Here is a 15,172-nt window from a genome sequence, read left to right as displayed (position 1 = left end):
CACATTATAACTGTTTATTACACAGTATAACTGTTTATTACACAGTATAACTGTTTATTACAGATTCTAACTGTTTATTACACATTATAACTGTTTATTACACAGTATAACTGTTTATTACAGATTCTAACTGTTTATTACACATTATAACTGTTTATTACACAGTATAACTGTTTATTACAGATTCTAACTGTTTATTACACAGTATAACTGTTTATTACACAGTATAACTGTTTATTACAGATTCTAACTGTTTATTACACATTATAACTGTTTATTACACAGTATAACTGTTTATTACAGATTCTAACTGTTTATTACACATTATAACTGTTTATTACACAGTATAACTGTTTATTACAGATTCTAACTGTTTATTACACATTCTAACTGTTTATTACACATTATAACTGTTTATTACACAGTATAACTGTTTATTACAGATTCTAACTGTTTATTACAGATTCTAACTGTTTATTACACAGTATAACTGTATTACACAGTATAACTGTTTATTACACATTATAACTGTTTATTACACAGTATAACTGTTTATTACAGATTCTAACTGTTTATTACACAGTATAACTGTTTATTACACAGTATAACTGTTTATTACAGATTCTAACTGTTTATTACACATTATAACTGTTTATTACACAGTATAACTGTTTATTACAGATTCTAACTGTTTATTACACATTATAACTGTTTATTACAGATTCTAACTGTTTATTACACATTCTAACTGTTTATTACACATTATAACTGTTTATTACACAGTATAACTGTTTATTACACAGTATAACTGTTTATTACAGATTCTAACTGTTTATTACACATTATAACTGTTTATTACACAGTATAACTGTTTATTACAGATTCTAACTGTTTATTACACATTATAACTGTTTATTACACAGTATAACTGTTTATTACAGATTGTAACTGTTTATTACACAGTATAACTGTTTATTACACAGTATAACTGTTTATTACAGATTCTAACTGTTTATTACACATTATAACTGTTTATTACACAGTATAACTGTTTATTACAGATTCTAACTGTTTATTACACATTATAACTGTTTATTACACAGTATAACTGTTTATTACACATTATAACTGTTTATTACACAGTATAACTGTTTATTACAGATTCTAACTGTTTATTACAGATTCTAACTGTTTATTACACAGTATAACTGTTTATTACACATTATAACTGTTTATTACACAGTATAACTGTTTATTACACAGTATAACTGTTTATTACACATTATAACTGTTTATTACAGATTCTAACTGTTTATTACACATTATAACTGTTTATTACACAGTATAACTGTTTATTACACATTATAACTGTTTATTACACAGTATAACTGTTTATTACACATTATAACTGTTTATTACACATTATAACTGTTTATTACACAGTATAACTGTTTATTACACAGTATAACTGTTTATTACAGATTCTAACTGTTTATTACAGATTCTAACTGTTTATTACACAGTATAACTGTTTATTACACATTATAACTGTTTATTACACATTATAACTGTTTATTACAGATTCTAACTGTTTATTACACATTATAACTGTTTATTACACAGTATAACTGTTTATTACACATTATAACTGTTTATTACACAGTATAACTGTTTATTACAGATTCTAACTGTTTATTACAGATTCTAACTGTTTATTACACATTATAACTGTTTATTACACAGTATAACTGTTTATTACAGATTCTAACTGTTTATTACATTATAACTGTTTATTACACATTATAACTGTTTATTACACAGTATAACTGTTTATTACAGATTATAACTGTTTATTACAGTATAACTGTTTATTACATTATAACTGTTTATTACACAGTATAACTGTTTATTACAGATTCTAACTGTTTATTACAGATTCTAACTGTTTATTACACATTATAACTGTTTATTACACAGTATAACTGTTTATTACAGATTCTAACTGTTTATTACACATTATAACTGTTTATTACACAGTATAACTGTTTATTACAGATTCTAACTGTTTATTACACATTATAACTGTTTATTACACAGTATAACTGTTTATTACAGATTCTAACTGTTTATTACAGATTCTAACTGTTTATTACACAGTATAACTGTTTATTACACATTATAACTGTTTATTACAGATTCTAACTGTTTATTACACATTATAACTGTTTATTACACATTATAACTGTTTATTACAGATTCTAACTGTTTATTACAGATTCTAACTGTTTATTACACAGTATAACTGTTTATTACACAGTATAACTGTTTATTACACAGTATAACTGTTTATTACACATTATAACTGTTAGCTGCACTCACTATTATCATAACCAATAAAAAAGCTCATTATTAAATACTAATTCAGACCTGCATCACATTTTCACCTTCATTCCATAAATAATGTTTTTTTTACGCAGGACTTTAACAGACTCTGGCATTAAAGTATTTTATTACTACAGTCTATAAAACTCATCTATAAATAAATCTCTCACCTGATTATTACTGCTTCCGGTTCAATAAGGACAAAATCTTTAGCTTCATATTTCAGTTCTAAATGATAAAAACCTTTATAAAACAGGTTTAAGTTGTCGCTTTTCTACAAAATGAACCAGTCACAGTGTTTCCTGGATCTACAGCAGGAGAGAAACACAAGTGTGATTTGTTTTCATTATTCACCAGTGATCACGAGTTTCTCCGGAAGTCACACCTGCGAGCTTCAGACACCGTAAAGTGTATTTACTATACACATGATCTCATGACCGCAAGTTGCTTTAATTTATGTGTGTGTGTGTGTGTGTGTGTGTGTGTGTGTGTGTGTGTGTGTGTGTGTGTGTGTACGTGTGTGTTTGTGTGTGTATATGTCTGTGTGTGTGTGTACGTGTGTGTTTGTGTGTGTGTGTGTGTGTATATGTCTATGTGTGTGTGTGTGTGTATATGTCTGTGTGTGTGTGTGTGTGTGTGTACGTGTGTGTTTGTGTGTGTGTATATGTCTGTGTGTGTGTGTGTATATGTCTGTGTGTGTGTCTGTGTGTGTGTATATGTCTGTGTGTGTGTGTGTGTATGTCTGTGTGTGTGTGTGTGTGTGTGTGTGTGTGTGTGTGTGGTTTACTGTCAGAATCCTTAGCAAAGCTGACTCTCATTATAAATAAATGTATATATACAGTATGTGTATAGGTCTCAGAAACATCTTCAGAACGGAGGTGTGGATGAAGGATTGATGTCCTGCAGGATCTTTACAGTATGTAATAAATTGTTTATTTGTTTTTGTTTGCAGGAATTAGTCCAGGAGATTTCCCCTCAGTGTGTCAGTTTACAGGTGTGATGTTTCCGGCTGCGCTCTCAGCTCTACCACGGTCTCCACATGGCTGTACAGAATGGTGCTGTGCTCCGCTCCTCCTCCTGTTCCTCCTCCTCCTGCTCCACCACAGATCCCGGAGCTGACTCGCTGAAGGTCTCCTCCAGATCGGAGTTTGGCTCTTCTTCAGCGCCGCCACTGGTAGAGGTCGGAGAAAGTGCCGGCATGCGCGCTCCCGGTAAGCAGACGCGTGGCCACGCTCCCGTTGGAGACAGAAGCTCAGAGCTGAGGTCGAGAATGACGTCCTGCAGGTCCTCGTTTAACGGCATGCATTCCAGCAGGTGGTTCAGGAGCTCCGCCGCTACCGTGGCATCGATGCCGGGGCACGTGGACACGAAGGTGTGGACCTCGTGCATGCACTGGATGTAGCCTGCTGTGAAGCGCTCACTGGCTTCGCGACTCGTGCCATCTGTCTCTGCACCACACACACACACACACACACACACACACACAAACAGGACATTATGCTTAGACTAGAGAATATACTGGTGCGTGGACACTTTGAGGTGCGCGCAGGCTCACCGTGTGTCTGATCCCGCAGGATGTTCTCCACCTGCTTCACCGTGAGCTCGAGAACTTCTGCGTTCTCCATCTTCGCATGCAGCTGCAGAGAGAGCGATATATATATATATATATATATATAGAGAGAGAGAGAGAGAGAGAGAGAGAGAGAGAGAGTGAATAAGTGATCTTGTCCTCTCTACCGTGTCCGGTGTGCGTGTGCAGGTGTGTCTCACCTCGGTGTTGGACAGCAGACCCCGGAGCTCCTGCAGGCTTTCGTTAATGCGCGCGCGCCGCTTCTTCTCCACCAGCGGCTTCCTGATCTGCTCATACACAGACGTTATTAATGTACTGAACAGATCCGAATCCTCACGTGAACTTTCCACCAGAATCCCTCAGCAAATCATCTCCAGCTCTTTACTCTCCATCAGAAACTTTTACTTTTTTATTCTCAAACACTCGTTTTTTTGTTTGTTGTGTTTTTATTACATAAAATTATAATTTAACACATTTAAATAAATGATCATATCAGTTATAATGAATTTGATTCTGTTTTACTTTTCACACTGCTGATGAACGCGTTCTGTTTCCTTTAATTCCAGATTAGACACATGATCGGAATAATGAATCTAATCTCAGTGCACTAAAGTTTCCTCTGATTAAACCTCAGTCACGTGACCACGTTCTTCACCCCACAGTAAAGAGAAATTAGATGAACATTTGCTCCTGCAGTGAAGAGCAGAGTCTAATCTTACTGACTGTAAGTGCTAGTTTATTTATTTATTTATTTATTTATTTATTTATTTATTTATTTAAAAACAATCGGATAGAAACACAATTTATAAATCAGTTAATCAGATACAAATTTTACTCTTTCTGAATTATATATATATATATATATGTGTGTGTGTGTGTGTGTGTGTGTGTGTGTGTGTGTGTTACTGCTCAGGTGTTTAATCTGAGATGAATAAAGAGCATTTTGTACTAAGCGGTAACTGTAAGTCGCGCGCTCAGTCGGTCTCCTTACCTTCCGGTCTCCTCTGATGTTCTCCTCATCCGGGAGCGTCCACAGGTCGCATTTACCTGCGGGAGACGCGCACGCCATGACGGAACACAGTCCGGGCCGCGTGTGTATAGTGTGTGTGTGTGTGTGTGTGTGTGTGGTCTCCTCTCTCTCTCTGTAGGTTTAATGTGGTTCTGTTCCTCTGTTCTGCTCTACACAAAGATCAGCGCGAGCGCGTGCCGGAGCGTGACGCCGAGTCTCACTGACCAATCAGAGCGCGAGATTTTGTGTGATCCACTTTATTTATTTATTTATTTATTTATTTATTTATTTATTTATTTATTTAGTGTTGACTGTAATTTAGAAGGCAGAAACTTCAGAAGGAGGAAACTTTCAACTCGACATGCTGTACATTCTGCTTTATTTCCATTATAGAGTCACTTTAATAACATGGTCATGTCTGATACTGTGTGTGTGTGTGTGTGTGTGTGTGTGTGTGTGTGTGTGTGTGTGTGAGGGTTACAGTGTGTGTGTGTGTGTAGAATCAGAACCAGAATCTTTATTGCTAAGTATTATGGGTTGCCTGTAAAAACTATAATAACCAGAGAAATAAAATAAAGTAATAAAATGCATCCGGAAAGTAAATTTTGAAGGCCAATATTGATTATCGTCATCAAAACACTACAAACAAAACCCCATGATAACAACGTAAAAGAAGTTTGTCTAATTTTTAAACCGAAAGAAATCACAGAGTTTTCGCAGCTTCGCTCAGGACGTTGTTGAAGATCCTCTGGCACCAGATGCAGCCGCAAGTCTTTTTGAGTTTGAAGCTACAGGATTGGCACCTATTTTTGGGACAGTTTCTTCCGTTCTTCTTTGCAGAACCTCTCAAACTCCATCAGGTTGGATGGGGAGCGTCGGTGCACAGCCTTTTTCAGATCTCCGGAGATGTTTGATCAGGTTCAAGTTTGGACTCTGGCTGAGCCACTCAAGAGCATTTACAGAGTCGTCCAGTAGCCACTCCATCGTTATCTTGGCTGTGTGTTTCTGGTCGTTGTCCTGTTGGAAGATGAACCATCACCCCAGTCTGAGGTCCAGAGCGCTCTGGAGCAGGTTTTCATCAAGGACGTCTCTGTACATTGCTGCATTCATCTTTCTCTTGATCCTGATCAGTCTCCCAGTTCCTGCTGCTAGAAAACATTTCCACATCATGATGCTGCCACCACCATGCTTTACTGTAGGGATGGTATTGGTCAGGTGATGAGCAGTGCCTGGTTTCCTCCAGACATGATGTTTAGCATTCAGGCCAAAGAGTTCAATCTTTGTTTCTTGTGGTCTGAGAGTCCTTCATGAGCCTTTTACCAAACTCCAGGTGGGCTGTCATGTGCCTTTTACTGAGGAGTGTTTTTTCTCTGGCCACGCTACCATACAAGCCTGATTGGTGGAGTTCTGCAGATGGTTGTTCTTCTGGAAGGTTCTCCTCTCTCCACAGAGAAACAATGGAGCTCTTTCAGAGTGACCATTGGGCTCATGATCACCTCCCTGACTAAGGCCCTTCTCCACCGGGTGGCTCTGCTCTAGGAAGAGTCCTGGTGGTTCCAAACTTCTTCTATTTACAGGTGATGGAACCACTGTGCACTGAAAGTATAAATCATGAAGTGGAAAAAACTGAAGCAGTGCAAATAATCACAATTCAAGTGTAAAGCTGTGTGTGTGTGTGTGTGTGTGTGTGTGTGTGTGTGTGTGTGTGTGTGTGTGTGTGTGTGTGTGTGTGAGGGTTACAGTGTGTGTGTGTGTGAGGGTTACAGTGTGTGTGTGTGTGTGTGTGTCTGTGTGTGTGTGTGTGTGTGTGTGTGAGGGTTACAGTGTGTGTGTGTGTGTCTGTGTGTGTGTGTGTGTGTGTGTGAGGTTACCCCCACACACACACACACTCTTCTGAGTTTTGTGTTCATTGTTCTCCAAACTGCAGACAAACAGGTGGCAGCTGCACGCGGAGACACAGGGGCTGATTAGAGTAGCGTGAGTGACAGGTGGTGTGTGTGTGTGTGTCTGTGTGTGTGTGTGTGTCTGTGTGTGTGTGTGTGTGTGTGTGTGTGTGTTAATATGGTGTGTTAATATGGTACTAAATGATGGGTTGAGATTCTCAGGTTGATATAAAATCTGGAGTTCAGCTGTAGTGAGGAAGCTGATGTAGGAATGTGTGCTGGATGTTAAACTGCGTTCAGTTTGACTCTGAACCTGTAGGACTTGAGTTCATGACTCCATCTGGACCCTGTGCTGAATGTTCCTGGGATTCACTCCGAATCAGCTGAGGTTCTGCTCGAGATAAAACTCTGACTGAAGTTCAATAAATAATGAACCTTTTGATCTTAGTTTTTAATTTAGTAAAAATATTTAATAAAATGTGTGTGTGTGTGTGTGTGTGTGTGTGTGTGTGTGTGTGTGTGTGTGTGTGTGTGTGTGTGTGTGTGTGTGTGTGTGTGTGTGTGCGAGTGTATGTGTGTCTGTGTGTGTGTGTGTGTGTGTGTGTGTGTGTGTGTGTGTGAGAGAGCTGTTCTGAGAGCTGCGTCTGTCACTAGAGTTGTGTTTACTGATACTCTATTGTTATGTAGATTTTTCTAATAAAAGTCCATCTGTGTTCATTATTTATAGAGCGACTCAGAGCCTGAGAGTTAGAGTGAGAAAGAGAGAGAGAGAGTGAGAAAGAGAGAGAGTAAGAAAGAGAGAGCGAGAGTAAGAAAGAGAGAGAGAGAGTAAGAAAGAGAGAGAGATGTTAGACAAGATGAGGAAATGATTAACAGTAAATTTAGAGACAGGTGAGAACAGTTAGCAAAAAAGCAAGAGAAAGAAAATGAAAGAAAGATGAAAAGGATATATAATAGAAAGTGTTGTATGAGAAAGAGAACGAGTGAAAAGACAAAAGAAAGACGAAGGAGGAAGAAGAAAAAGACAAAAATAGAAAAAGCAAAAAAGAAAGAAAAGAATAAAACAGAGCAAAATGCAAGACAGAGTGAGAGAAGCAGAAGGAGAGAGAGATTGGTGAAGGAGGGAAGGGGGATAGAGAGAAAGAGAAAGAGGGAGGGAGGAATAAAGCAAGTGAGAGAATGAGGTTTGGGAGCAGTGAAGTGCACTACAGGGTTCGTTTGTGCGTCTGCTTGAATCTTCAAACCTTCTGTCCTCCGGTCCACATCGAGCAGCTGGCAGGCGTCTCACACACACACACACACACACACACACACACACACACACACACACACACACACACACACTGTGTATTGGTGGGTCGAGGACAGTGAGGTTGGGGGCAATTCCGGCTCATACGCATGATTCCAGATTCCAGTTTATTTTATAGCAGAATATCATATAAAATTCCCTCCTACTGATCTACAGCACGAGAAAACATCAATCACACTCAGGTTTTACTGATAAAAACTCCACAGCGTTGAGTTGATGAGAGTCTAAACCAGGGGTCCCCAAACTGTTTTCTGTGAGGTCCACATACTTATTCCTTTCTTTAATGGGGGTCTGTAACAGAAAATCACATGGGCTACAGTGTGTTCTTGTGAAGCTTTATTTATCATTTTAAATGTATTTATTTTGCCTCTGAATGCTGGATAAATCTTTTATTTTGTTCTGCAGCATACAGACAAATGAGTTTCACTTTTCAAGAGGGATCGGGTCGGTGTGATCAAAGTGATCAGGTCGGTGTGATCAAAGTGATCGGGTCGGTGTCATCAGAGTGATCGGGTCGGTGTGATCAAAGTGATCGGGTCGGTGTCATCAGAGTGATTAGGTCGGTGTGATCAGTGTGATCGGGTCGGTGTGATCAGAGTGATCAGGTCAGTGTGATCGGGTCGGTGTGATCGCAGTGATCGGGTCGGTGTGATCAGAGTGATCGGGTCGGTGTGATCAGTGTGATCGGGTCGGTGTAATCAGAGTGATTGGGTCGGTGTGATCGCAGTGATCAGGTCGGTGTGATCAGTGTGATTGGGTCGGTGTGATCAATGTGATCGGGTCGGTGTGATCGCAGTGATCGAGTCGGTGTTATCAGAGTGATCAAGTCGGTGTGATCAGAGTGATCAGGTCAGTGTGATCGGGTTGGTGTGATCAGAGTGTTTAGGTCAGTGTGATCGGGTCGGTGTGATCAGAGTGATCGGGTCGGTGTGATCAGAGTGATCGGGTCGGTGTGATCGCAGTGATTGGGTCGGTGTGATCGCAGTGATTGGGTCGGTGTGATCAGTGTGATCGGGTCAGTGTGATAAGTGTGATCAGGTCGGTGTGATCAGAGTGATCGGGTCGGTGTGATCGCAGTGATCGGGTCGGTGTGATCAGAGTGATCGGGTCAGTGTGATCGCAGTGATCGAGTCAGTGTGATCAGTGTGATCGCAGTGATCGGGTCGGTGTGATCAGTGTGATCGGGTCGGTGTATTTAGAGTGATCGGTCGGTGTGATCGCGGTGATCGGGTCGGTGTGATCAGTGTGATCGGGTCGGTGTGATCAATGTGATCGGGTCGGTGTGATCGCAGTGATCGGGTCGGTGTGATCAGTGTGATCGGGTCAGTGTGATAAGTGTGATCAGGTCAGTGTGATCAGTGTGATCGGGTCGGTGTGATCAGTGTGATCGGGTCGGTGTGATCAGTGTGATCGGGTTGGTCTGATCAGTGTGATCGGTCGGTGTGATCGCAGTGATCGGGTCGGTGTGATCAGAGTGATCGGGTCGGTGTGATCAGTGTGATCGGGTCGGTGTAATCAGAGTGATTGGGTCGGTGTGATCGCAGTGATCAGGTCGGTGTGATCAGTGTGATTGGGTCGGTGTGATCAATGTGATCGGGTCGGTGTGATCGCAGTGATCGAGTCGGTGTTATCAGAGTGATCAAGTCGGTGTGATCAGAGTGATCAGGTCAGTGTGATCGGGTCGGTGTAATCAGAGTGATTGGGTCGGTGTGATCGCGGTGATCGGGTCGGTGATCAGAGTGATCGGTCGGTGTGATCGCAGTGATTGGGTCGGTGTGATCGCAGTGATTGGGTCGGTGTGATCAGTGTGATCGGGTCAGTGTGATAAGTGTGATCAGGTCGGTGTGATCAGAGTGATCGGGTCGGTGTGATCGCAGTGATCGGGTCGGTGTGATCAGAGTGATCGGGTCAGTGTGATCGCAGTGATCGAGTCAGTGTGATCAGTGTGATCGCAGTGATCGGGTCGGTGTGATCAGTGTGATCGGGTCGGTGTATTTAGAGTGATCGGGTCGGTGTGATCGCAGTGATCGGGTCGGTGTGATCAGTGTGATCGGGTCGGTGTGATCAATGTGATCGGGTCGGTGTGATCGCAGTGATCGGGTCGGTGTGATCAGTGTGATCGGGTCAGTGTGATAAGTGTGATCAGGTCAGTGTGATCAGTGTGATCGGGTCGGTGTGATCAGTGTGATCGGGTCGGTGTGATCAGTGTGATCGGGTTGGTCTGATCAGTGTGATCGGGTCGGTGTGATCAGTGTGATCGGGTCGGTGTGATCTCTGCAGGAAGTGGCTGGTTGTGGTGATCGGTTCACTGATATGAGGCTCCAGGTTTTAATTTAAATCACACAAATGTTTACTTGTATGTTTATTAATAATAAATGGTTAATACAGTTATTACAGATCAGAGGTCACAGGCTCTATAGTATTAAATGCACCAACAGAGAGAGAGAGAGAGAGAGAGAGAGAGAGAGAGAGAGAGAGAGAGTAAAAAAAGAGAGATAGAGAGAGTGAGAGTGATAGAGAGAGGGAGTGTGAGCAAGATTGAGGGGGAGAGAGAGAGAGAGAGAGAGAGAGAGAGTAAAAGAGAGATAGAGAGTGAGAGTGATAGAGAGAGGAGTGAGCAAGATTGAGGGGAGAGAGAGAGAGAGAGAGAGAGCGAGAGAGAGATGGATATTATTTAATCCAATAAATTACAGTGTTAATAAAGTAATAAACACAGGAGCTTTAACTGCCTTCTACAATGCAGGCTACAGGAAGTTCACTTCAGACAGGAAGTAACGAGGTTCAGGGAAGAGGCGCTAATCCGGACCGCATGCTCACCAAACAGGTATATCTATAAGATACATAGCAGAGGAGGGTCTACGATGCACACACACACACACACACACACACACACACACACACACACACACACACACACACATGTTCTACCAAGGCCTCCATGTTTGCAGAGCTGACAGATGTGGGCTCTTGGTGGGAGGTGGTGTGGTCAGTATGGTGTGGTGGTTAGTTTGAGTGGGCAGAGCCTCCTGGGGTGGTGATGAAGATTCATGGTGATGGATTGGGCGTGTTTCAGGCTCAGGTTTGGACGGGGCAGATTTGGGCAGCGAGCGGAGCAGGTGGTTGAGAAGACGAGCGCCGAGTGTTTTGTCCATCCAGTCGCAGGACAGCAGCAGCGTGTGGACTTCATGCATGCACTGGATGTAGCCGGTGCTGTAACGCTGCTGCGCCTCCGGGTCCAGAATCGGCTCTGGTCAGGGGAGAATCGGGACAAATCAGATTTAAAATAACACGCTAAAGCTGAACTTCTGAGTTAGGGTTAAACACATGATGGGCAACGAGCTGAGCCAATCAGGTGCTGATATGCAAATAAAGGACATGTAAGTGTTGTTACATCATTAATTATAAGCCATTCAGGTGCTGATATGCAAATTCAGGCCACACAACAGACGATTCACAGGGAAATAGAGATTCTGATCTATTGAGAAACTATTGGTGTAAACGTGTGTCTCTTTTCTGTAGAATTATATCATCACACACTTCTCAGGGTTTAGAAACATATTTAGTTTGAGTTTAGGTGCAGAAATCTGAACCAGTGTTTAGTGTGTATGGGGTCAGCGTACCTGTCTGTCCCTCACCTGCTATCTTACTACTCTGGATCTCCTGTAGATGTTTAACTGTCATCTCCAGAATATCAGCTTTCTCCAACTTCGACTGCTACATGAAGAGGAAAACAGCGATGGTTAAAATCATGAGGTGATTTCAGACCTTCACCACAAGTGTGACATCACAGAAACAGATCATTATAATAGTGTATTTATATCACACTGTTCAGCACGAGGGCTTCTCAGACAGTCAGGTGAAAGGTTCATGATAGGACAGGCAGAAGGTTTTAAATGTGTGATAAAGAACCGTCCACTTTGTGGTCTGGGGGCGGGGTCTGGCGGTGGGGCCTAGGAGGAGGAGTCTGGTTATTTGTTTGTGGTGTTGAATTTTGTGACATTTTTGTACAGTCATTGATGATTGTTACCATGGAAACAAATTGGTGAGTCGGGCTGGTTTGATGTGACGAAAGTGACATTAACATTCGCCTGAAAATAACCGACTGTTCCCTTTGTAACCGTATTCATGCTCTACAAATTTACACAAAAAACACAACTGACACTGATCACAACACATGACTCCAAATACAAAAACTCCAGTTTTCTGATTTCTTCAGAAATGCTGCCTAATAAAAACATAAAATATAACTAATTATATGTATATTTAGATATAACATCATGCTTAATATTGCAACCAGTGATCTGTGTGTGTGTGTGTGTGTGTGTGTGTGTGTGTAGCAATGTGACTCACGTCGAGCCCGAAGACTCCCACCATCGTCTCTCTGAGCTGCTCCAGGCAGTGATTAATCCTCTCTCTCCTCTTCCTCTCTATCAGAGGTTTCCTCAGCTGGAGAGAGAGAAGAGGAAGGAAAGAGGGATGAAATAAAGAGCACATAAACAACAGTAGAGAGAAGTTTGAGTCAGTCATTCATACCTTCCTCTCGTCCCTGCTGCTGTTCTGGTTGTCTGCGCTCGGGGTCGCACTCGCCGCCGTCATCACTCTCAACCTTCACTGTACTCCTGACTAACTCCTGGACGTGTGTGTGTGTGTGTTTGTGTGTGTGTGTGTGTGTGTGTGATTTGTTGAGGACTGTGTGCTGCTCAGAGTGCAACTGCCTTTATACAGCCCTGATTAGCATATGAAAGGAGAGCACACACACACACACACACACACAGAATAATAACAATAGCATTCTCATTTTCTCTCTCTCTCATACATACACGCCTCCTTTAACTTTTTCTGCCTCTCTCACTGTTACTTCATCACTCTTTAGTTCTCTCCCTCCGTGACTCTCTCTCTCTCTCTCTCTCCCCACTCCTCCGTATATCTGCTATATGATCATACTGAAACCAGAGCCAGTCCTTAATCTATAAAGCTTTGTGCCTCTTAGTCATTTAAAAATATATATAATCTCAGTATTAATAATCTCTGGTGTTAATAATCTCAGTATTAATAATCTCTGGTATAAATAATCTCAGTATTAATAATCTCAGTATTAATAATCTCTGGTGTTAATAATCTTCTGGGGAAATGGCGGGGTTTATGAGGACGTCACAACGTGAAAACGGTAAATTGATGAGAATTCCAGTAGACATGACATCTGAGTGGACAGGACGACCTTCAGAAGAAATCTAGTCAATCAGAATGTCTGTTTGCTTATGTGTACAGAACAAGTAAAAAACGTGTTTAGCAGACTTTATGTGCAGAACATGCAGAAGGAAGAACGATCAGATTGAAAATAGTTAGGAATTGGAATTTACTGCATGTAGAATGCAGAGTATCGTTCTGAATTGGGACACAGCCATTCTAACAGGAGAACTGTTGGAGAGCACAGCTTTAGCTGCTCTGTGGCCAACCTTCCTCCTTCATTCCTCCACAATGAAACGGCGAGCAGATGCGAGTGGGGCAGATGTCCCGCCAGGACCGAGCCGGCGAGGAATTAAACCCGAGTTCAGCTGTCTGTGTTTGATTTGGGCTGCGCGAGTGCCAGGCGCACGAACAGGACGTGGGAAACTCACACAGACAAAAGAGAGCATTGATCTGAGGCTAATGAGCGTAAAAGAGGGAGTGACCTCCTGCATACAGAGGCCTTCAGGGAAACAAGGAAGTGGGAGGCAGGTGTACAATGCAAAGAGAGAGGGATTGTGATTGTGTGTGTGTGTGTGTGTGTGTGTGTTTGTAAGGAGTTTGTAAATGGCAGGTGCTGCTCTGGAAACGTCTCATTTATGGCAGATGTTCAGTGAAGCAGGACAAACTGCAGGGACACTTTCATACTCAGAGATCAATACTTCAATAACAGGTGATTACAGTGTTTAAAATCAAAACAACACTGAGAGAGCTGGTCTACTCCAACCTACAACACACACACACACACACACACACACACACACACACACACAACCATGTTAGGACTTATGCCGTACTGACTGTAGACCATCACACAAATCTGTGTGTACACTTTAAATAAGTGTACTGAGATCTCCTGCTCTTCACTTCCTTCTTTACATGTTTACAGGTTTGAATCTCTTTGTAGTTTTTCTGAAATCTGGAATATTTATTTGTATATATGTATATAAAATGTTCTCCTGGACTGTTTTAATTGCTCTGTGGTAATTGGAAGTGTGTGAGCTCAGATCTCCGCTCCGCTGAAATGCCACCACTGAACCCTTAAACGAGACCCATAACCTCCACCTGCTCACTTACAGTGACACAAAAGTCGCTCTGGATAAGGGAGAAGGTCAAAATGTTAGCAATATCTTTGATCTTCATGATGCTGTGTGTTCAGGTATCAAACTCTGGGTTCCTACAGGAGCAGGTGGATTTATACTAACATCACACACAGAGTGACTCCATTCAGCTCAGTGCATCACTTCTGATAGACTGGACCAGGAGGAAATTTACTGGGTGAAACTGCATGTGCTCATAACTTCAGACTTATTTATAAATAAACCGATGTGATTACTTAGAGTAGATTTATGACAATTTTTAACACAAAATATGAAAACACTGAAGGGGGTAAATACTTATACAAAATGATTTTTTTGTTGCTTAGTCTCACACACTTGTATGATTCTCACACACAGTTTCAGGATAATGCATCATAGGGTCGGGTAAAGGCGGGTGGTTTGGGGCAGTCCATATGTGGAATAATGTGTTCAGTCTCTCCTGAGGGGAAGAAAACAGAGGTCCGAGTATAAATACCCATAGTCCCTTGGGGATGTAGAGTGGACACACCCTCTGTGTGAGGCAGTGCTCGCCCCTTTTATGTCCTGCTCCACTCCACCATCTGGCTATCAACGCCTCCAATTCAGAGAGCATGTGGGAATAACGACTTCACCGCCTTTTCACTAACATCTCTCTCTCTCTGGTCTGCGCCTGGAGAGCTCTCCACTGTTCAGTCCTGCTACTGATCACTGTGA

At 41.6% G+C, this 15,172-nt stretch overlaps 2 protein-coding genes across 5 annotated transcripts; both read right to left on the bottom strand.

The window, feature by feature from the left end:
- Window positions 1–3,132: 3,132 nt before the first annotated feature.
- On the bottom strand, window positions 3,133–5,125 carry LOC124403215 (transcription cofactor HES-6-like). The gene is made up of 4 exons (XM_046876867.1): window positions 4,944–5,125; window positions 4,153–4,239; window positions 3,938–4,019; window positions 3,133–3,830 (listed from the first exon to the last, which is right to left on the bottom strand). Exons 1-4 carry the CDS (start codon window positions 5,019–5,021, stop codon window positions 3,406–3,408), a joined length of 672 nt encoding a protein of 223 aa, XP_046732823.1. The 5' UTR covers window positions 5,022–5,125; the 3' UTR covers window positions 3,133–3,405.
- Window positions 5,126–11,066: 5,941 nt separating this feature from the next.
- her8.2 (hairy-related 8.2) lies at window positions 11,067–12,828 on the bottom strand. 4 transcript variants are annotated; one of them, XM_046876791.1, is made up of 4 exons: window positions 12,687–12,828; window positions 12,504–12,599; window positions 11,774–11,867; window positions 11,067–11,400 (listed from the first exon to the last, which is right to left on the bottom strand). In XM_046876791.1, the coding sequence occupies exons 1-4, from the start codon at window positions 12,747–12,749 to the stop codon at window positions 11,078–11,080; spliced, it is 576 nt and encodes a 191-aa protein (XP_046732747.1). In that variant the 5' UTR covers window positions 12,750–12,828; the 3' UTR covers window positions 11,067–11,077. The 4 variants fall into 4 exon arrangements, with proteins under 4 accessions (XP_046732747.1, XP_046732749.1, XP_046732748.1 ...); XM_046876793.1 differs by having other exon boundaries at window positions 11,789–11,867; XM_046876792.1 differs by having other exon boundaries at window positions 11,774–11,864.
- Window positions 12,829–15,172: the final 2,344 nt, after the last annotated feature.

Source organism: Silurus meridionalis, chromosome 20 (genome assembly GCF_014805685.1).
Source record: "Silurus meridionalis isolate SWU-2019-XX chromosome 20, ASM1480568v1, whole genome shotgun sequence".
Taxonomy (NCBI): Eukaryota; Metazoa; Chordata; class Actinopteri; order Siluriformes; family Siluridae; genus Silurus; species Silurus meridionalis.
Note: the sequence above shows the minus strand (reverse complement) of the source record. Positions and strands in the feature narration are given on the sequence as shown.

What these genes read in the sequence shown, in the direction of transcription:
- LOC124403215 (XM_046876867.1), bottom strand. Translation starts at nt 5,021, where the DNA reads ATGGCGTGCGCGTCTCCCGCAGGTAAATGCGACCTGTGGACGCTCCCG. An exon ending in ACATCAGAGGAGACCGGAAG is followed by an intron (nt 4,240 to 4,943) that starts GTAAGGAGACCG and finishes GTGTATGAGCAG; the next exon opens with ATCAGGAAGCCGCTGGTGGA. An exon ending in GTCTGCTGTCCAACACCGAG is followed by an intron (nt 4,020 to 4,152) that starts GTGAGACACACC and finishes CTCTCTCTGCAG; the next exon opens with CTGCATGCGAAGATGGAGAA.
- her8.2 (XM_046876791.1), bottom strand. Translation starts at nt 12,749, where the DNA reads ATGACGGCGGCGAGTGCGACCCCGAGCGCAGACAACCAGAACAGCAGC. An exon ending in GCAGCAGGGACGAGAGGAAG is followed by an intron (nt 12,600 to 12,686) that starts GTATGAATGACT and finishes CTCTCTCTCCAG; the next exon opens with CTGAGGAAACCTCTGATAGA. An exon ending in AGCAGGTGAGGGACAGACAG is followed by an intron (nt 11,401 to 11,773) that starts GTACGCTGACCC and finishes TCCCCTGACCAG; the next exon opens with AGCCGATTCTGGACCCGGAG.